This window comes from Rattus rattus, chromosome 8, assembly GCF_011064425.1.
Source record: "Rattus rattus isolate New Zealand chromosome 8, Rrattus_CSIRO_v1, whole genome shotgun sequence".
Lineage (NCBI taxonomy): Eukaryota > Metazoa > Chordata > Mammalia > Rodentia > Muridae > Rattus > Rattus rattus.
The window spans coordinates 11,313,592-11,336,236 of NC_046161.1; the positions used below are offsets into that span (position 1 = coordinate 11,313,592).

General features: G+C 46.4%; 1 protein-coding gene across 4 annotated transcripts in view; it reads right to left on the reverse strand.

The window, feature by feature from the left end:
- Positions 1-15,384: 15,384 nt before the first annotated feature.
- Positions 15,385-22,645, reverse strand: part of Deup1 (deuterosome assembly protein 1) — a 44,265-nt gene continuing 37,004 nt past the window's right edge. For all 4 annotated transcript variants that reach the window (XM_032909887.1, XM_032909889.1, XM_032909888.1 and 1 more), the window contains 2 exons: positions 18,860-18,971; positions 15,385-15,658 (listed from right to left, as the gene is read on the reverse strand). In XM_032909887.1, coding sequence (XP_032765778.1) covers positions 15,482-15,658; positions 18,860-18,971 — 289 coding nt within the window. In that variant the 3' untranslated portion in view covers positions 15,385-15,481. The remainder of the gene's footprint in view (positions 15,659-18,859; positions 18,972-22,645) is intronic.

A 22,645-nucleotide genomic window follows, 5' to 3' on the forward strand; every position in this document is an offset into this window, starting at 1 on the left:
GTATTTGTCTTGTTTTTGCGTGCCTCCTCCCAGCCTTGCCTCACTGTCGACTCCCCCTCTCCCTAGGCTGTTCCCGCCTCTTGTCACTTGCTGCTCTTCTATACTTGCAGGAAATGAGCGTTCTCATTGGAATGTGACCACACAGGCCCCCTGATGGTTATCCTCTTCTGCTGGAGGACACACTTGCAAAGGGAAACATGCCACAGTCCCTGGCGTTGGTTCTTAGTTGATGGATTCAGGTTTTTGTCCTTCCAGGTGAGTTTTAAATGCAAATTGGCCAGGCCTCCTGTTGTTCCAGCAGTGGGCTTCCCAGTTCCTGGTGCCTGATGATGGAGCTGCCCCTTTGGAAATCAGGTTCCTGGTAACTGTCCCATGGGTGCCTGTCCGCTCTGTCCTGCTGATCACAGAGAGGTTTGCAGTTAGAAACCAGTTTTCCAAATATAGTGATGGTCACTTGACCTGCTGACAGCACTGGTGTTGCTGGGTATTTGAAGAGAGCCTTTCCCGGAGAGAAAAGGAAAGACTCCAGCTGACGTCTGCAGAGAGATGCTGACGAGGGCGAACAGGCTGGCACAACCTCCCGCCCAAGTGTCAGGGACCCTGTATAGAGATTTACAAAACCTTGGTCACTTAGGGTTGACACGTGTGTGACAAAAATGTCTCAAAAGCGGGGAACAGAGGGCTCTGTTTTGAGCCTGTTCCCGATGGGTTCAGCCTCTTTCTGGGAACTGTAGTTTATAGAGGTGACGGAAATGTTTTTACCCGGATCTGTGTCCTCAGTAATTTAGCCAGTGTCTCTCAAGAATTCACACAAGTGTGCTGCAGTGCGCTGCAGAAGGTGGGAAAGGTTACTACAAAGGGGCCTTTTCTAGAGGGGATGGTGGTCCGTGGCCCAGGACCACTGTAGTAAGCTTCTGGCTGAGGTAGGCTTTCCTGAGACGTGTTTTTTCTGTCCAGCTGATTGGCATGCTTAACTCTCTAGAGGGAACGATGGTATGTCTTTGTTCCTCACAGAAAGAGCTTCCTGCTCAATACCGTGAACTTCCTTGTAGTGCACAGTGTCGTGTCTCCACTCTGGCCCAGATATCTGACTCAGATCACCCTTTGGCGGTCAGAGTTCTGAAGTTTCAGTTCCCAGTCTTACGAGCTGTGCATTTTGAGGAAGGGGCCCACACTAATGAGTTGCGGTCTGCTACCCAGCAAAGGAAGTGAACCGGGAGGACCAGCCCCGGAGGCCACAGTCTCCACTGTTGGTATTCTAAGCTCCACCACCACAGCTACCTGGGAACAGCCTGGTATGCTCCGCCCCACAGTTGCCTAGCAACAGCCAGCTGTGCCTGACTATAAAAGGGGCTGCTTGCCCCCTCCTCTTTCTCTTACCCATTCTTACTCTTTACTCTTGTTCTTTGCTGCTCTTGCCTCTTCCCCATCTCCCCCCAATCCCACGCGCCCATGGCCGGCCACCTTTCCGCTCTTCTACTCTTCTCTCATTAAACCTCTCCACGTAGAAACATGTTGCTTGGTGTTTTCTGTCTGGGCATGGGCCGAGATTTAAACCCTAACATCCACAACAGTGTGTTGTGTTTTAGCGGTCTCTCTCAACTCTGCACTGCCCAAGTAGATTGGAACAGGCCTCACCTGGTGAGAACGGGGCAGCATCTTAGATGCTGTTAGTGGATGAGTCCAGCATCCACTACAGGGTACCTAACAGGTCCAGGTGAAGAGGACCCTCGCTCAGGAGACACGGAGAGAGATGTCTGTCCTGTGGGCTCCTCATGTAAACATTTCAGGATTCTTTGGTCTTCTGGGATTTGAGTTATCTAAAAGTATGAGTTTGGGGCAGCAAAGATATTTGTGAAGCCCACTTCTTTGGCTTTCTAGCTAAGCAGGCCCAGGCTTGCAAACCCTGGCCTGTGGGGAGCCATAGCTGCTCATTTTACCATTGAGACGGTAAGGGGATAAATTGAAATACAAAGCCAACACAGCATCCTATCCCGTACATCTTGGGGGCTCGGTAAGCTCCCATGTTTACTCTTGTCGGCGTGTGCAGACCGTCATGGAACACACATGGAGTCTGGCTCCGCAGGCTTTCCATAGCAGCTTAGACCCGGGAGATACAGACATGGGCTGGGCTTTATGTCCTCCCAGCTCGGTTTTCTTCTTGTTCAGTAACTAAGTGGTCTCATGAAGAAGTCGAGTTATTTATTAGGAGTGTCAGTCATGCTGATGTTTCTGCAGCGGGGTATGGGGCTCTTGGTGCTCTGTCCTTATGACTGAGCATGCTCCAAAGGGAAATCAGGTTGCAAATAGGAATAGGAACCATAAATGGTGTCATTTGATTTCCTTTTTTTGTCTTTAAATCAATGCTTCTCTGTGTGTGTTTACCTATTCTTTGGCTAAGCAAAGTCACCATGACCCATCAGTACAGTTGCTGGTGTGTGAAACTAAGTGCGAAGCATCCAGACCTGGTCTTTTCTCAGTGTGACACATGACACAGGCCAGGTGCCTGTGTGGGTATGCCTGGCTGTAGATTTTTCATATCCCCTCAGGCACCCCCTGGAGTTTCTCTCAGGAGTCAAAACATCACGCAGAGCTCGGAGACCCAGGAGCCCCGAAGATGGACGCTTCCAGGGAGCCTGCATGGCCCGGCCACTGCTCCGTGCTGTGTGACTGTGCCGGTTACTTATGAACCTGCACTGAGAGAGAGCAAGGCTCGGTCTGAGGAGTTCGCGGCTGCCTCCTCTAATTCCTCCCTGGCGGTTCAGAGGGTGGGTGGCAGGCTCCCTTCTCTGCTTGCTGCAGCCGCCAGGCTCACCCGGGAATTGGAGATGCCGACACTTGTTTTGAGTGGTTGGCAAGATTAAGCAGTTGGCTCTCCCCCGATGCCCCAGAGGATCTTATATCATCATTTATTTGCTAGAGGAGAGGAAAAAAGGAAGTGTCTTGGTTATGTCTACCGTCACGTGTCCCCGCACCCTCTGCAGTTATTTCTTGATGCCATCTCTTGTGGCAAATCTGCAGATGTTACCAGGAATGTGGTTTCTGTCTGCAGGAGCTGTACAGACTCTGTTCTCTATGGTATTTGCCACAGGCCACTGTACAAACATCAGACATGAGATACAGTATCGTCAGACTGAGGAAATACGTGAGAGCTGCCTTCTAAATCCTTCCCGAATGTCTACAGTCAGAGTGGAGATGTTCAGGGTTTGTAGATGACTCTCCCTGGCTTCATGTTTCTGATATTAGGAAGGGCGAGCGTGCTGGTCCAGCTTGCCCACCTGCTCGGCTGGACCCTGCTTCCTTCTGATGAGTCTTTTGTGCAGTATCTTCTTGCCTTCCACAGTAAGCTTTGACGTTAGTACACATCAGGTGCGGGTCTGCGTTATTTCTCTGCCCGCTAGTTCTTTGGGAAAGAACGGTCTTTTCTTTTGAATCACTGCAGCTGCTAAATCATAACCACTGTGGATCCCAGAGAGCCCCTGAATACTTGGTAAAAACGGTAAGACTCTGGCTAAGCCTCTCCCTCTACTTCCCTGGCATTTCCCTTCCCACTGTTTCATGAAACTTGTCTGTCTTGGAACTTTCCCAGCAAGAAAATAGTTTTCAACTTTTAAATATTCCCTTTCCAGCATGGGTCACCTGGCTATTTCAGAAGGCCTGTTAGATTTCCAGGCTCAGATTTGGTTCTCACGTTGCCAGCTGGTTCAGAATGAAATTAAGAAAGCCAGCCATGAAATTGTTTCTCAAACTCCCTCATTTCGAAACGCACCTTTTTCTAGCTTTGTCACTGGCTGCTTGAACGCTCAGCCAGCCCGTTTCAGTCTCTGCACTTAGAATCAGCAGACCTTAAACTGCCCGCTTCACATAGTCCTCCCAGTTGGGAGTTCCAAGGACATAGGCACATCTACAGAGACATACAAAATGCAGAAGTTTATGACACACGGAGAACGAGAAGATGGGGAGAGATGAGGTGGGCATAGAGGAACAAAATCCACAGCAACAGTTGTAATGGTGATGAAATAAGAAAAGGGGAATAGATGTGCTATGAGGGGCAGGTGGTGGCAGACACGAGACAGGCAGCGGAAGCACGGTGTGGTTAAAGATTTGTGGGCTGAGAACCTGGCCTCAAATGTATGTGAGGTGAGTGACAGCTGAAGCAGCTAAAGATGGGAGTAACAAGACTAGTAAGTTTGATCCGGTAGATAAATAGACATGACGAAGCAGTATTTCCTCAACAGGAAATGTACGATCTTTAAGAATGTATCTGGAAACATTGTTGCAAATCGGCTTGGTTTCCAAGTTAGCTGAAAGATAAAAATCTACCGCTTCAAAAGTTCCAACAAGTGCTGAGCGAGACAAAAAACCGGCAAACCTCCATCAGTTCACTGCAAACCAAAAACAAACTGTGGGTGTGGGAGACAGACCCCACGGGCAAGGGCTCCGTGGCTCTTTCCTGGTTGAGCTCGTTGTCTCAGGTGCTCACAGTGTTGGCTACTATTCTTGGCTTTGGCTGTCTGTGAGAAGACAGCACAGTTCCTGTTTTTCTGTGATGTGCACTCTGGTGAGTGATGGCTAACGTATGGCAGGAACACAGAGGCCTTTGTGAATGGGGGTGGTGGCGGCTGGAAACTATTTCTTAGGAACATTTTATTGAGAGACTGTAAGACGATGAAGTTCAAACATCCAAGGGAGAAATAGCGCAGAGACAGCAGAAGGATTTTCACTGGGATTTAGAATCACCTGTGTCCATGGTCATGTTTTTGAGATAATGGCTTTAGAAAAGCTGGCACAAGTTGAAGGGGGTGGGGGGAGAAAGCGGAGGGAGCGAAGAAGCCTTTTGTGTGCTCCTCCCTTAGGAGTGTACACTGTTCACAGCTCACAGTATATAATGAATGGTGGCTACCAGAAGACAAATACAGAAATGTAAGCTACTAATGGGGTGCGTAAGGAAGTGAACAGCACTGTGCACACTGCGTATGAGCAGGCCTGGTCAGCAGAGAGAGCAGAATCGGGGTTAGCAGATGAAGCTACAAGGAACCAAGGGAGCTGCATGACTGATTTGGACAGGGAGGGTTTAGTTTTTTTGTTTTCCTTAGGGTACAGACCTTAGAGTTACATTCGACAAATTGAGGTTACAAAAATCACATGCACAGAGCAGGAAACAATGAATAGACTTAAAAAAAAAAAAAACAAAATGAGAGAATATTTGCAAGTTTTACCTCTGATAATGGGTTAATATCCCAAATATGTAGGAAACACAACTCAAAAGGGAAACGGGTGAATCTTAGAAAGAAGACGAAGGACCTGAGCAGAAAGGCGCCCCCTTAAATACACAAAGACCCCATTGACGTTCACCCAGCATTGACGTTGAAAGTGCTAGACAGCACCATGCCAGGAAGGTGACTGCAACCGTGAGGTAGCACCTGTTAGGGCAGGATATTGTCCAAAGGATTAAGGATGATTGTTAGACAGGATATGGGGACTAGGCAGCCATTTTGCTGGGAATGTAAGTAAAGCTAGGCTAGTGGCGGCAAGCCCAAGCAGCCTTTCTGTGTCTCCCTCCACGGTGGTGTGGCTATCAGTCACACTCAGCAGCTCTTCACATGAGTACTTTTGTCCTCAGAGTAGTACAGCAAGCACTGTCAGCCGTTGAGCCGTCTCTCCAGGGTCTAAATACAGATCTTTTTAAATGACTTAAAACCTTTGTCTGCTTGATGATGGTCCAAACGACTGGATGCAAAGACCGGGAAGTGAGATGAATTCGCAGTGCAAATATTAAACCACAGTGTGATTACAAGGGGCCCGGAAGTCTCCAAATCTTATTTACAGGCGCACGGGTGAGCAGTCAGTTACAGGGATGTGAGCAACTTATCAGCGGCTGCAGCAGGGAAGAACCATCTCTCTGAAAGGCCTCACACATCCCTCACTGTCCGGAAAGGAACATCAGTGGGTCTGCTCCTGAGTGGGTCTCAGCGGGTAATCACAACTGCTGGGCAATCGAGGGCAGGGACATGCCATTCCCAGGGGACAGCATTCTCCAGCAGTACTGTTTAGTGAACATGGCCTTTCTTGTTTGCACTGAGCTCTATAGCGTGAACCACAGCCCATGGAGCAAATCCAGCTTGCCACCTGTTTGAACAGATGGGGGCTGAGAATAGTTGTTTTTTAAAAGTAAATTTTTATTTTGAGATAGCTATACACTCATGGGGAACTGTGGGAACTGATGCAGGGGTCGTGTGTACCCCATACCTAACTTCCCACAAAATCAGCTTCTTCACACCTATCCTGAGTATAGCCTGCCACCATGCCACCGAGATGATCTGCAGGTCCTCACAGGGCTTCCCGCACCCCTCTAAGTTCTCTCTTCCTGCTACCTGTTACATTACTCCTTCCCCCCGTTTTCACTCTTCTCTTTAAATCTGATTAGCTGAATATTTTTTGAAATAGTGTTGAAGACTTATTATTTTATGTATTTTAATGTTTTGCCTGCATGTATGTATGTGTGCCACATGCTTACTGGTGCCTGTGAAAGTCAGACAAGGACGTTAGGTCCCCCAGACTGCAGTTACAGTTTCGTGTGCTGGGGATTGAACCTGGGTCCTCTGCAAGAGCAGCCTGTGGCGTAGCCTGCTGAGCCGCCTGTCTAGCCTTGTTTGAGGATTTTCACGGTTTGCTTTTTGATGCCAATGTCCTGAGTCTTACTAGAGTTTAATTTGCGTTTTCCCAAAAGGCTAATGCTCACACTTCTCCGTGGGTGCTTGCTCTCCGCCCCGGGTTCTCCTCGGTGAGGTGGGGTGAACAGGGTCTTCATGTCTTTTAACTGGATTCTCACTGGACTGTTGGCTGTTCTGCTGCCGGGTTTGGAGAGATCCTTATACATTCTAGACACCGGTTCTGTCAGCTGTGTGATTTGCAAATGCTTCCCAGTGGGTTTTCTTTTCATCCCCCTAACAGGGCCTTTAGCTGAGCAAATGTTTCTGGTTTTGGTTCTTCCCCATTTACTGATTTGCCTTTTTATGTATGCATCTGGATTTTTATGTCTCATCTCAGAACCCCACCTAGCTGCAAACCCCACAGTTTTTATCCTAGGATTTTTTTTTCCTAAAAAAAGATTATGGCTTCACATTTATGTCCATGATCTGTATTTGTATGTGTGTGTGTGGTATATGCATGTATATTTATGTGTTCATGTTTGGAGGTGTTGTGGTTTGCCCTGGAGTTATCTGTATTTTGCTGCTAATTCCACTGCCCCAAGGACAGCTGCCTAGTCACTACTCAGAACTCAGGTGACTTCACCAGAACCACCTCCCCATTGAATTTGTAAAGTACAGGTGAGGCAGGTACAGGATAGAAGGAGGCCTGTCATTGGAGGAGAAGGAAGGATGGGCGGGAGAGAGTTTGAAGGAAGAGGAGGAGACTAGAACAGAAAGAGACAGGACAGAGGAGAAAGGAGAGAGGGGAGAGGAGGAACTAGGAGAGAGAGGAAAAGACAGGAGAGAGGAGAGGGTGAGAAGCCATGGCAGGTGATGTTAAGATTCCACTCTGTGTATTTACAGGTTGTTATTAATGTTCCTAAGGGATGGGTGGTACTGGGCTTTGTATGTTTAGGTGGGCAATTATATCTTACCAATTGGGTCAAAGGTTATTGTGTTGTGTGTTCTTTTATGTGACGGTTTGGGTATAGAAAAGTGTTTGGCGCCAAGAGACACTGGGCCGCCGAGGAGTGGGGAATGTGTTTCCACCAAGATATCTAGCAGACATCTTGGGGCACTGTGGTGCGGACCTAGCGGGGGGAAAAAGACCACAATACTTTTTATATTTTTATATTTTTACAACAACATGGAGGTCAAAAGTCAATGTTGAGTATTTTTCCCTATTGTTTTCTATGTAATTTGGGGAAACAGAATCTCACACAGAATTTGAAGATGGCTGATTGTCTAGGTTGGCTGGTCAGCAGCTCTAGGCTTCTGCTCATTTCCATGCAAATATGAGGCACATGCCACAATGCCTGGTTTTGGATACTGGAGATCTGAACTCAGGTCCCCATCCTTTCATGGCAAACACCTTACTACCTGACCCGTTCCCCAGACTCCCCCTCCCCCACAACTTACTTTTTATTTTGGTTGTTGCTTTCTGATAGGGTCTCAAAGAGTAGTTTGGGATGACTTTGATCAAACTTCTCAGAAATCTTTGCCTGAACATCTCAAGTGCTAGGATCATAGACTTATAGGCCATCACACCTGACACGGTCTATTTTGCACAATTATTAATTGTATTATTAATTTTAAAAAGTTAATTTGACCATAAGGTGCCCATTTTCCCTTTGGAGGTCCAGTCCGTGCAACATTTGTTGAAAGGCTGTCTGTCCTTCCTCCTCTGTCTTCAGAATGCTGGGGCAGATTTGTGTGGGAGCATTCCTAGGGTCCTTATCAGTACCTGTGATGGCCCCTCTCAACTGTTACCTCGAGATCTAGAACCACCCAGGAGAAGGGCCCCTGGGCAGGCCTTTGGGGGTTGTCTTGATTAGGTTGATGGAGGGAGGCAGGAAGACCTGCCCTGCTGTGGGTGAGATCCCTCCCTGGGCTGAGATCCTAGACCACGATATAAAGGAGGAGGAAAGCTGAACTCAAGCATCCATCGCTGTGGTTGTGACTGATGATGGAATGCGGGCAGCTGCCCGTGCTGCTGATGCTGGGCTTCCCCATGGCGGGCATGGACGAGAACAGCCTTTTCTCCAGTGAGCTCTCCTATCGGGCACTTTATCACAGTGACTTACCTTGTGGTCTCTATCATGACGCCACACACTGTCTGTCAGACTGCTGCTCTCCACTTTCTGCACAGGATTCTGTGAGGTGCTCACAGTATCGTTGTCTTTGCTGTAAGTAGGCCTGTGCTTGGTAATTCTGCTCAGCTGCAGGATAAGGTAAGTGTGAGCATGTGTAAGAGAGGTGTGGCTAAGCGTGCATGGTTGGAAGGCTAAGCCTATCGCCTGCATTGTCACCTTGGGCGATCTTGAACTTCCGGAGAGTCAGGATATAACTACCATGTTTAACAAATTGAGGGACAGCTGAACTGTCATCTTGAAACTAGGCACACTCCTCTTTTGTGACTTCATAGTTTTCAGTTTTTAAAGATCCTATCATTTCTTTACCTTTCTATTTAATCTTTAGAATGATCTTGCTCCTGTCGACAAGAACTCTTGCTGGGATTTTGAGAGAAATTGTGTTGATATATTATCAATTTGGGGAAATTGAACCCTTTGCTCAGTCTTTTGCTGTGCCGTCTTCCAATCCATACTGCGGCTCCTGCCACTCTTCCTGTCAAAAAAGAAAAATTCTCCATTTCTGTGATCTCAGCTTTCAACCGTTTTATTGAATGCAACGTCTGTTGTAAAATTAAATTCAGGCTGTCTTTTACCCCCTCTAGGTCCGGCACCACAGTGCCCCGAGATATCTGCTAGATATCTTAGTTTCAGTCAGCAAAGCGTCTCACCAGCTCTGCTCCATCCCATATCACACTGCTGATGGCTTCTCTCTGAGCCTGGCAGCCATCTCTACCCACCTGGTTCCCAAGGCAGGTTTCCAGGCCAGAAACACACGTCCCAACTCCGTGGCGTCCCACAAACTCTCCCAAATTCAATTCTCCACAAGAAAGAACACACAACACAATAACCTCTGATCCAATTGATAAGATATAATTGCCCACCTAAACATACGAAGCCCTGTACACATCCATCCCTTATGTTATCATTCATAACAACCTGTAAATACACAGAGTGGAATCTTAACGTCAGCCTCCATGTTCTCCCCCGGCGGCAACTTCTCTGCCGTCTCCCCCTCTCTTCTGTTCCTTTCTCCTCCTCTTCCTTCAAATGTTTCTCCCACCCATCCTTCCTTCTCGTCCAATGACAGGCCTCATTCTATCCTGTACCTGCCTCACCTGTATGATGATGTCATCCCATAAACGTCTACACGTATTTGTTAGAATTCTAGTAGGCCCTCACTGGTGTGACCGAAAGAGGAATGTTTTTATGTCACTATACACATTCATTATGGCTATATAAAGAAACAGTCAAGTTTTGTGTGGTCATCTTGTATCCTGAAGGCTTACCCCAAGGACTTATTAGTACTAAGATTTCAAAAATAGACCCCTTGTGACTTCCTATTAGGAAATCATACAATCTCAGATAGGAAGAGTTTCATTTTCTTTCTTTCTGTCTGTCACACTCCCCTCTTATATGACTTTTTAAAAAATAACCCACTGGGTTTGATTAGGGTTGCTCCCCTGTGCTCGAGCATGGGGTTACTTACTGTAATGGGCCACTGATCAGTGGCTACACTCCTCCCCCAGCTGCCATTAACTGACACAAGTATGTCACCTCAGAATGGGACCTTGCACACCTCTCCCCCACCAGGCTGTAGGTCTCACTTGTGTAGATAGCCACAACCACTGCAAGCTGAATACACCAGGCCAGCCAACACCAGGAAGCCAGTGTTTCACAGAACTCCTTTTCTTTCTAGCATGTCTCCTGGGATATCCTCGAGCCTGTGGAGGGTAGGCAGCATGTCCCATTTAAGGATGAGCCCTCAGCAGTCGCTCGCTCTCAGCACTTTGACCAGTCTGAGCATTTGCATTAACGCTGCCCATGCAGGAAGAGGCTACTCTGACTCATAGAGCAGCACTGACCTATGGGTATGAACCAGCAATTCTCAACCTGTGGGCTGTGACCTTCTAGGGTCACTGTGGTGGCCAAAGGCCATGTGCATAACAGATTTATATTACGATTCTTGGAAGTAGTCAAATTTCAGTTATGAAATAGCAAAGAAAATAATTTTATGGTTGGGGGTCACCACAAAGTGAGGAACTGTACTAAGGGGTTGCAGCATGAGGAAGGTTGAGAACCACTGGTATAAACATACATATTTTAGAAGCAGTTTGACAATATGTCCATACAGCAAAATAACAACGGTAGCCTCCTCTCTAGAGCCTAGGGTCTTCTCCAACCATGAGCTTTAGGCCCCGTTTATAGTACCAGGCATGAATTGAGCAGGATCGAAATCTACTTATAACATTGTTGGTTATCTTTTTAATAGCTGTGCCACTGTTGGACCAGTGGGCACATCTTGCCTGCTTGTCAGTATTGTAGCATGTGGAGTCCACTGCTGAGTAAGGCCATTGATGACTTTTCTCTCAGTGTATAGGACACCTGATGGCACAGTGGGAGCTAGCCAGCATGGATGGAATTTTCAGGTCAATTCTAGGCTGATTGATTCTGGTCTTGCAACCCAAGTGTGTGATATCTTCAGGCCTTACCACCTAGTTGGGGTGGCCACATGAATAAGGGCAGTGGCCTATATTGTTTTGAGGCCCTCTGGAGCCTCCCTGAGCGGCAGATGTGAGGGAAGACACAATGGGGTCTTCACCTAATACCAAGAGAGTCTAGGAGCAGCGGCATCTGCCCACGGAGAGGACCTCTGTTCAAACCTCCATTCAGACTCCCCCCTTTTAAAAGTTATATTTCTAATTAGCTTACAAAGTGTGAGTTTCTGAAAGGCTTTTCTTACTGATTTATGTTTTTGCTTTAAGGACAGCGTGGTACATTTCACGTTGGTTTTCTGATAACAATTGTGTCTGTAGCTGCACTGTTCTCGTGTTGGTAATTTATACCTGTCTTCTTTCTTCTTCTTTTTTGTTGCCTTGCTATAGATGAGTCAATTTTATTGATTTATTTTTCAGAGACAGCTTTCTGATTTTTCTCTACATTCTTGACTCATTGTTCCTACAAGTTTGGCAGCTCTCCTCCTCCTCCTCCTCCTCCTCCTCCTCCTCCTCCTCCTCCCCCCCTCCTCCTCCTCCTCCCCCTCCTCCTCCTCCTCCGACTTTATGCTCCTAGATCCTGGAGAGATTTGACTATTTTCCTATTTGCTAATGCATTTAGTTACCAAGTTTCCCTCTTAGCCCTGCTTAAGCCTGCTTTTGAAGAAGTCCTTAGTGCTGAGCCGAGCTGTATGTCCTGACTCTTCATCGTGGATGGCCTATCAAAGCCTCAGCTGCTGTGATTTCTGCCTGGATTAGTGTTTTCTTCTTTTCCTGGAGAGAGAGTGATTTTGCCTAGGCTTTTTGGTTTGCTACTTTGACTGCTTTTCCAGATCTTGATATGGGAGGGCCTTTAGTTGCTGGAACCATCCTAACAGCGTCTCACAGAGCGGTGGCTCAGACAGCTGGAATACACTGTGCTGTGGGTCTGGAGGCTGAAAGTCTGAAATCAAGGTGTTGACCGGGCTCCTACTGCGTGGTGTGAAGAAGAGTCTGGGGTCTGGCGTCCTTCCTAGTGGCCTGTGGTTTGCTGTCAATCTTTGGCATTCCTTGCTGAGAAACAGAACCTTATCTCTCCCCTCAACTCCTCCTAACAGTCCCCCAGCGCCTCTGTGCCTCTAGGGCTGTGAACAGCAGACTACTGTTTACAAGTCATCTGAGCTGAGGTATTTTGCTACAGTGGCATAAATAGACTAAGACAGCAGGTCCTCACACTTGAAAATACCACAAATTGACTGGAGGAGTGAGAAGCTTAATTTTTTTTTTAAAGAAGTATCTCTTGTCTGTGTGTGCATACAGGTTTGCACATGTCACAGCTTGCCTGTGGAGGTCAGAGGACGCCATCGTGGAGTCTGCTCGCTCCATCCACCTTCTGTGGTTCGAGGAATTAAATTCTGGCTGTCAGACTTGTGCAGAAAATACTCTAACTGCTGAGCCATCTTGCCAGCCCCATCAATTATTTTATTACCTTTTTTCCTCTTCCTAAGAAAAAGCAACAAACTGGAAACTGAAAGCTGATATCAGGTGGAGTGCTGAAGGGGCAACTTAAAGCAAGTCTGCTCATGAATTGATAAGCTCGTCCATGAAGGCAGCTGGTCCTTAGGACACACTCTTCCCTGTCCTTCCTCTAAGGTCTAAGAATGCTGTATCCTAGGACCTTGATCTCGGCCAACAAGGTTCATCTATGAGGACCCTTGTAGAGACTCAAGTAGTCCAGGGCTTAGGAAACAGTGAATTCTAACCATTTCTATTGGTTTTGGGATGTATGTACAAGGTGTAGATGAGATCTGACAGGTTTGGGGTGGTCTAGCCATAGGCCACATTGCTAAAGAAACACTTTCTTCCATCTTCTAAGGGAAACACAAGCTTTTTTCTCTATTTGCTTGGGATTTCAGCCTTTCTTTTTTAAAATGTATTTATTTACTTATATGAGTGCTCTATTTGCATGTGCCTGCTTGATATAAGAGGGCATCATAAGCCACCACATGGTTGCTGGGGATTTAGCTCAGGACCTTTGGAAGGGCAGCCAGTGCTCTTAAGTCCTGAGTCCTCTCTCCAGTCGTCGGAGTTTCAGTCTTTTCTATTTTCATGCTGCAGTGCAGTGTTGCTGTAGTTAAGTAATCCACTGTACTCTCCCTGGCAGCGTGCATGTTCCTTGTTACCCACCCCAGTGCTCTGGATTCTTAATCACACACACACACACACACACACACACACACACACACACACACACACGCACACACAGAGCCTTCTATTTTTAACACAAACAACTCAATGGCTGGTCTTCTCTCAAACTTCCACATTGCTAGCACCTCTCCTATGGTATTCCTGAATTACTAAAATCTGTATTCCATTTTTGCTACCTTGGATCTAGGCCTATAGCCTTCCTGGGCTCTGAGCCCTGACTCTTATGGGTTGGCAGTCTCTCTGTCTCCCTGGCCTACACTTCTTAGGCCTGGAAGCCCCCACCCCCACTTACCCACCACCAACCCCATGCATGGTGCCTTCCTCCTCCTCCTCTGTTTCTTGCCTGGGAATCCTAAAAGTCCTGCCTCTGTCTACTGCCCAGCCATTGGCTGCCAGCAACTTTATTTACCAATCAAAGCCCAACTGGGGACAATGACCCTCAGCATCCGGCAGGCAGACATGTGAATTTCCGTGTAATTTCAGAAACCTAATTAACATAATACAAGCAGTAAAACAAATTCACCGCAGTGCAGGATCAACCTCAAGGCTTCAAGTGGGCTTTTATTTTCATTGTTTCCCTCCTAGAAACTAGTCCACAGCATAAGATACCACAAAGTCCTATGGTTTTCCTCACAAGGGGCTTTTGTGGGGACATCGGCAACATGGAATTCTTCTGATGGTTTGAATATACCTTTATCGATCATCTGCCTGCTTACAGGAAGTGCTGTTGTAATGAGAGCCAAGAGTCAGAAATCCAGGTGTTACCTTGTATCCTGCTTACTACATGATACTTTTATTTTTTACTGGTTCTGAAATGTGTGCAATTGAATGTGTGCTTACCTGTGGGTACATGCAGAGGCCAGAGAGTGACATCCTGCTCCGTCGCTCTTCACATTCCTTCCTTGAGACGGGCTCTCTCTTTGAAGCTGAAGCTAGGTCAGCAGTCAGCAAGCCCCACTGGTTTCCCCATCTCTGCCCCACATAGCGTGAGGCCTACAGTTATGTATGGCCATGTCCTGTCTCTTCACATGCTTGCCTGGATCTGAACTCAGGTCCTCATGATTGCACAGCAAGCCCTCCTTTTCACTGAGGCACCATGCCAACCCCTAAGATATTGGTTTTGCTGATATCAAATGCTTAAGTGTCAATGGTGCTGGTATGTGGAGTGTATGTGGCGGGGGTCATATGTGCACACTATAGCATGTGTCTGTGTCCATCTTTAAAGACAGGGGTATCAGATCACCATCCTGTGTATCTGTAATGTGAATCTCATTGTTCATTTTCTCGATATGACTTCTGCAGACACTGGACACTTGCAAAGCAGTTGAATTTTGCATTATTTATTGTATTACAAACAGTGGTGATTACAAGGGGACAGAGGCAGCATGGTGCCCGGCACTTGTCAGTGACAGCATGGCTCTCTGGCACAGTGACTTTTACTGTGCACACTGCACATTCGAAGTCTTTGGTATTAGGACAGCGTACTACAAAAGAGAATGTAAAAGTGGCAAAGGCATATCCTATCCGTTTGCTTCGGAAACAACTCTTAGGTGTCTGCGTCGCCCTTTCACCTTAGAAGCCCCTGCGTCTGTGCCCAGCCAGTGCCTGCACTCAGCTTCCTCACATTTGGAGTTGAGCACTTGCCCCTCTTGCTGCCTGTTACACAGGAAATGGGGCCTTAGCATACATGATTAAAGTCAGAAGTAATTCAATTTTAATCCCAAAGCATTCCTTAGACAGGAAAGAACCCCTTCCGGGCGAGTCATGCTTATTCTATCCTAACAGAACAATTAGTGTGTGAAATGCAGAAACGGAAGCAGCTTGGTGGAACAAAACCCTATTTTATAGTGGCCTCACAGAAGTGATTTACGTGGAGACTAAACTAGGTTGCTTGGTTCTATGGGTCCGCTTTGCAAGGGTTTCTCGGAAGCTTTTTTTTTTCCTCATGGAGAGGAAGCAAACAGAAGAGGTGCACAGCTCATATGTGTCTACTCTGTTTGAGTTTGGTGTATTTGTTAAGCGTGAACTCGGTGTGTCTCTGGAGCTCATCGATGTGTGTGTTGAGCAGCTTCTCAAGCTCCTTGGCCCGCTTCTCTTCTTCCATGAGGAAGTGCTGCGCAGCTAGGGAAGCCCGGAAGGATATATCTGGTGGAGACTGGAGAGAGGAGGGAGAGTGAGGCTGGACCGCTGCAGAGGCTTTACAACCGAGGACATGCACCTCTCTGACAATCAACTCTGCGGCCCAGTGAAACACTGGGTTTTGGGCAGAGCCGCCCTCCTCTTGTAACCTCGTCCTTGCTAATGAAACCCTCAAGGATTTGAGACATCTCAGCACCAACCCATTAGAGAGCCCTAGAGAGGAAACTGCAGTGACAGCTGCTGTTCCAGGGTGGATGTAAGTACCAGGGATCCTGAGCAGAACACACTCTGTTGACTCACAAGCCAGTAATCAGCTCAGTGAGGTGAAGATCAGGCAGATCGCACAAAGGTGGCTCGTGCGGAAATGGAAATCAGGCTAGGCTGGGTGAGAGGGCTGAACGCCTAGGGGAGTTGCAGTGGTTTAGGGAGGAGGCTGAGGATATCCTGGTGAGGTGGCTGCCTGCCTCTGTGTGTGTGTGTGTGTGTGTGTGTGTGTGTGTGTGTGTGTGTGGTGTGTAAGGGTGTATGTGTGTGTGGTGGTGTGTGGGGTGTGTGTCTAGGGGGTGTGTAGTGGTGTGTAAGGGTGTGTGTGTGTAGGGATGTGTAGGGTGTGTAGTGGTGTGTAAGGGTGTGTGTGTGTGTGTGTGTGTGTGTCTGTGTGTGTCTGTGTGTGTGTGTATAGGACTGATCTTTGGTCCGCCCTTACAAGCCAGGCTTAGAGGAAGAAATCTGAGTGATGTCCATTATACCTGGCTGGGAGATGTGGGACATTTCACAGCTTGTGATGTGTTTGGTGTATATTTAAATAAGAGGGAAAATGTTATGGAATAAAAGACAATGTTAGTTTTATTAAAAAATAGAAAATTATTTTAAAATTATATTTTAAGTTCCCAGTTCTTTTATCTATCCTTCTTCCTCTTCACTAATCTTTGAGGCAGTGTTTTATGTAGCCCAGGCTTGCCATGTAGCAGAGGATGACCTTGAGTTCCTGGTCATCCTGGTTTTACCCTAATAGTGCTAGCTAGTTTGCAGGCATGCACAACTGCACCGGGCTGCTTTTACTATCCCTTGCTTTTGTTTGTTAGGAAGAAGGAAGCTTTATGGAAGTGAACCTGGTTAGAAGGCTTAGTTCAGCAATACATAAAAACTTGTGATCAGAGCAGGCGACGCAGAGTCCTGAACTTTTATCCAAGTGTTAAATCCCAACCTCTGGGTTGTACCTCTGCAATGGGTGCAGCCTCCCCACCCAAATCTGAACAAACAGCCTGAAACAAGCAGTGTCTGCAAACACCCTGAGCAGGGCAAACAGAGGGCAAACGCACTCTGTCCAGGGCAAAGACCATCCCTGTGGAATAACATCAGGTTAGTGAAGCCCATGAATCCAAGGCTTGACAATATGCACATTCCAGAGAGTGAAACAGAGCCCCACAAAGACCCAGGGGCTTGGCATGTTCTTAGGTTGGGTGGGGCAGACAGGGATATACATGTTGAGTACAAGTTGGCATGCACCAAAGTTCTGTGTTATTGAACACAAAACAACATGCTGCTATCACTGGGCAGCACAGAAGTCTGAACAAAGGGGGTTCCATAGTGGGTTCAGGATAGGTTAGAAATTTTGCCACTGAGGAGAGGTGAGTGTTAAAACCTGTTCTAGAAAAATCTTCATTGGACAGAATGCCTTGTACATTTTATAAGCCTCAGGGGGAAGGCCGTGTTGCAGAAATTTAAGACCAGAACGTGGTTGTGCCCCCTGTAGCAGAAGCCTGCACGCTCTGCAAAGGTTATTCCGTCCCTTGCTGCTGAGCCCAGGACGACACAGAGCATCTTGCGTGATGTTACATGTCCCATCTTAAGTCCTTGGCAACCACAGAGGATATTACATATGGATGCAATAGCAGAGTGGCTCTCAAACTGAGAGCTCTTTAGGAAGTGTCTGTTGATTCTCAGGTCACCTGAGCCCAGATGTGCCACCCCTGAAAAACACAAAGCAGTCTCCCTGTGCCTTCTAGACCTCACAGGGTCCCTCACGCTGTGGAGAGGGAGGGTTTTCTCTGCACTGAAAGTGGCCTACATTCCTGGCTAACCCCTCCTGTGGGATGATGTCATACAGGTGAGGTGGGTACAAGATAGGAGGAGGCCTGTCATTGGACGAGAAGGAAGGATGGGCGGGAGAAAAGTTTGAGGGAAGAGGGGAGACTGGAATGGAAAGGATGGGAGAATGGAGGAGGGAGGGGAAGCCACCGAGAGAACATGGAGGCGGATGTTAAGATTCCACGCTGTACCTTCACAGGTTGTTATGAATATTCTTTTTTTTTTCTTTTCTTTTTTTTGGAGCTGGGGACTGAACCCAGGGCCTTGTGCTTGCTAGGCAAGCGCTCTACCACTGAGCTAAATCCCCAACCCCTGTTATGAATATTCTTGAGGGATGGATGTGCACAGGGCTTTGTATATTAGGTGGGCAATTATATCTCATCAATTGGATCAGAGGTTACTGTGTTGTGTGTTCTTCCTTGTGGCGATTTGACTTTGGGAGAGTGTGTGGCGGCAGAGACGCTGGGCCGCCACGGAGTTGGGATGTGTGTTTCTGGCAAGATATCTATCAGATATCATGGGGCACTGCGGTGCTGGATCGAATTGGGGGGGGGGGGAAAGACAGCCATTTTTATAATGTTACAACAACACTCTCCAACCTCAGAGGATTAGGAGTTACTTTGCTGCTCTGTGGATGACCTACATGCTACTCTATGGGTTTGCTGCCTCATTCCTGTCACCCGAACACTTGAGAACCTGACTTGGGAGGACTGCTTCAGTTTAAAGCGAGCCTGTGCTACATGCTGAATTCTAGTCTCAGCTAGAGTGAGATCCTGTCTCTAAAAACTAAAAACAAACAAAAACCTAAAAGGCATAGTCACTGATTCATGATGGGGCATCAGATCCTCCTTCCGTTTGAGATGGGTGTGGTCAAATGATCTGTAGTCTTAGGTCAGAAATGGTGCTGCACCTCTAATGCCAGCACGCTAGAGGCAGAGGCAAGCGGATCTCTCAGATGGGCCTGGTCTAGATCGAGAGTTGTGAGAGGACTACATGAGACCCTGCCTCAAAACAGCTACAACCAAAACAAAAGGAAGTGACATTTTAATCTAGCTGTCCTTCTCTATATTAGACTCAGTATTAAATAATCCACCTTTAAAGAGAAAATCAGCTTCTAGGGACTCACCAGAGGGAGGACTTCATTGTCACCAGCCAATGGACTTGTCATTTCTTTGGTCTGAAATGGCAAAGGCGACAAGGGTGTTGGGCTTCTGTTCATCTCACAGTCTTCGCTAATTCTAAAAGAGATCAAATGGATATCAGTGTCCTTCCCGAGTATATCTTAGTTCCCCCTTCCCCCACTGTGGTGATAAAACACCATGACCAAGACAACTTGTAAAAGAAAGTATTTAATTTTGCTTATGGTTTCAAAGGGTTAGCGTTCAAAGGGTTCATAAGAATGGAGCAAAAGAGCAGCTGAGGGCTCACATCTTGTCTACAACCATAAAACAGAAAGCTAACTGGGAATGAATGGCATAAGTCTATCGAAGCCTCAAAGCCCTCCCCCAGGGACACACATACATCCTCCAGCAAGGCCACACCTCCAAATCCTTTCCAAATAGTTCCACCAACTGGGGACCAAGTATTCCAATATAAAAGGCAGTGGGAGCCACTCTCATTCAAACTACCAGAGTGGGTACCAGAGGCTATTGTAGCTGAAAGTTTTGATTTCTCTGATGTTCAACTAGGGAGAACCAATCAAATGGTTGAGTTTGTCTGGGTATTTCTTTGAAAATAAATAGTCTTTCTGAATAATCTCAAATTTACTTTAAAAACTTGGAATGAAGAGTGAAGAGGCAGAAAACACAATGGTTGCTAGGTAGCCTCAGCCTTCCTAATTCTGTGTGGTGATTTTGTGTTTCCAGGCCATTTAAATAACTGAGGCACATTTGACAGAAACTTTAGAAGACAGAGCAGTGCTGCCGAGGGCAGTCCCAAGATACTTTAAGGTTCTCTGCTGTGCTTACAGGTGTGCTTTGTGGATGGGGAACTGTGTGACTGTATTAGCTGGCTCCTCTGGATTCACTAACTTACACCCAATTCCCATTCATGCCCTTCCAGACTTCTCACGAACAATCTGTTGGAGCTCTCTGCCTTCCTCTCGTGCTTTTGGAAGGGGTTCTCAGGACAGGTGCAGGATCTGTGCATGTAAAACACCTAGAACATGGTGCCTGCTGCCGGTTATACACCCAGTAAGGATAAAGTGTCATCTTGATTCCCGAAGAATCTAAGATGTGAAGTTAAATTAGTTACCCAATCATTTACATCCTTTTTCTTTCTGGTACTGTGCAATCGAGCCCAGGTTTTTGCAAAGAATGCTGGTGAAGTACCTTTCCCTGGGCTACACCCTACCTCTATTTGTGTCATTTATTAGAGGCAGGGTCCCCCCAGACTGTCCTTGAACTGGAAGTCCTGTTGTCCTAGTGCCTCTGCCTTCCCCTGACACCCAAGCCTTACTGAATGTGCGATTTTATGCCTTTGGCTCACTAGGCCCACGTCAATCATTTATTTTATGAATTTTTTTTTTACTTTTGAGATTACAAAATAACTACATCATTTCCTTCTTTTCTTTTCTCTCCCCAAACTCTCCTATGCACCCCTCCTTACTCGCTTTCAAATTCATGGCCTCATTTTTCATTAATTGCTACATGCAGGTATGTATATATTTATATATTCCTAAATAAACTACAGTCTGTCTAATGTTACTTTAGATTCCAAACAGGCGACAGCTTTACACAGCTCTGACACCTGTGAACCACATCACCAAGTCGAACGGCACCGTAAGCCTAGATGTGCAGCAGTGGCACACATGCCTTGGTGATGACAGCTCTCTAATTGGACTTAAGGTCCACTCAACAGGGGGGTAATCATGCCTGGTGCTAGAAACCCAGCCAACTCCCCAGGGCAAGTAAAGTCATGGATCTTGGAGGAGAACCTACAATCTTACTAAACCATCATAGTTCCTATCTATCTATCTATCTATCTATCTATCTATCTATCTATCTATCTATCTATCTATCTATCTATCTCTATCTATCTATCATCTATGTATCTATCTATCTATCTATCTATCTATCTATCTATCTATCTATCTATCTATCTATCTATGTATGACACTCCTCACCCCCCAGGAAGGACACTTCTGTTTGCAACAGTCAAAAGTCATCACAGAAAATCATACCTAATCAAAACGTAGAGTTGTGGAGCCCGTTCCCAGTGGATATATCTACAATAGAGCTGGTGTATTTAAGGCTCAGGGAACACTGCAGAAGACAGAACAGAAAGACTGGGAGAGCCAGAGGATGGCATTTGCTGTGAGACTGACTGTCTCCCAGGAATGTCAGAAATCATACCCATATGGTCTCCCCAACATGACTGCCAATCGTGAACAGAACAACAGACACACCAATGGACATGCCAGAGTGAATGGGGAAAGGCCATGGTGTCTCAACTCTATGCAAGGGACTACAGGCAACCAAGGTAGCCCGAGAGGGAGAGGTAACCTTCCAGGAACACCAAATGCTCACCATACCAAGTGCTCAGCCCCGGAAACAGTTATTTACTTTAGAAGTGAGAATAGATAGCTAGGAACTGGTAACTTTGAATTCAAGCTCAAGTTTTCCGGAAGTTGAAAGCGACAATAAGGATGAAAAAACACTATGGAGTTTGTCAGTTATGCTAAATTGTTGGGCAGGAAATGTACGTTTAAAAACAAAAACAAAACGAAACACTGGGAAGCTAAGCAAATAATGAAATAAAACAACATCCCTTAAAACTGGACCAAAGACCACCCTGCCCAGCCTGTTTGGCTAAATGTCTTTCAGGAAAGTGGGACTTAAAATCATCAAAGACCCTGAAAACACAAAAATCTGTTTGAAAGCACTTTATCCTTACTAATATACCCACGTTTCCCACAGGTGTCAACCATTTTCAAAGCTGCGTTTTGAAACAACTGAAACCCCCACACTGTGGTTTTCTGTTCGCCTCCAAAGCCCGGTCCACACAGACTTGCTTCTTATGCAGACAAATGACATGAAGCACCGTGCTAGGCCTCTGCAGTCAGCTCAGACAAACAAACAAAACGTGTTTCTTGGTTTTACTTATCTTGAAATAAATCTTTCCCCTCCATTATCCCACACCATAATTACCATGGAAACAGAACAGCAAATTAAATGGAAATAGCATGGTTTATGATATGAACAATAGATGAAACATCTCATGGTTCAAACTGCGCAGTAACAATTGCATAATGCACTCTCACAGACTGGCCTGTGTCTAGGGTCTACACTTCAGGGTGGAAAAACAAGATAATTATAGAGATGATCTGAGAAACATTATATGTATGTGTGTATGTGTGTGTAATCTTAACTATGCAGAAATTTTATGAAAGTACTATTTGTTCTAAATTATCTAAATAATTATCCCAATTATCCATTTTGCTGTGGATGCAGAGATGGCTTTATGGCAATAATTACTAGGATTTATGTAGGAATATTTTTTATATTATAAGATCAATAAAATATTGAGATTGAAGGAAAGGACTACATTATGAAGTAAAGTACTTTGGCTTAAATCATCTTTATAGTTGAGAGCTCTTCTAAAACATAGCTATTCAAATACTTCATAAAACCACCTTGCACAGAATGCTGCACGTATCAATTTAAAGTGGGCTTAAAAATGACTGCAGAGGGCTTTTAATATCCACTCACAGGTTGAACAGTTCAATTAGCTGTCCCTAGGCCCTGCTCTGTACTGCAGGCTCACTGCTGGGAGGGGAGGCACAACTCACGGAGTGTGGGGTCTTGACTGCAGTTGTCAAGGTCTCTCACCTGTGGCCCCGCCTCTTCTCCAGCTCCTTCTCCTGGTCTACGGGATGATGTCCCAGCTAGGGATGAGACTCTATCCGTTATCA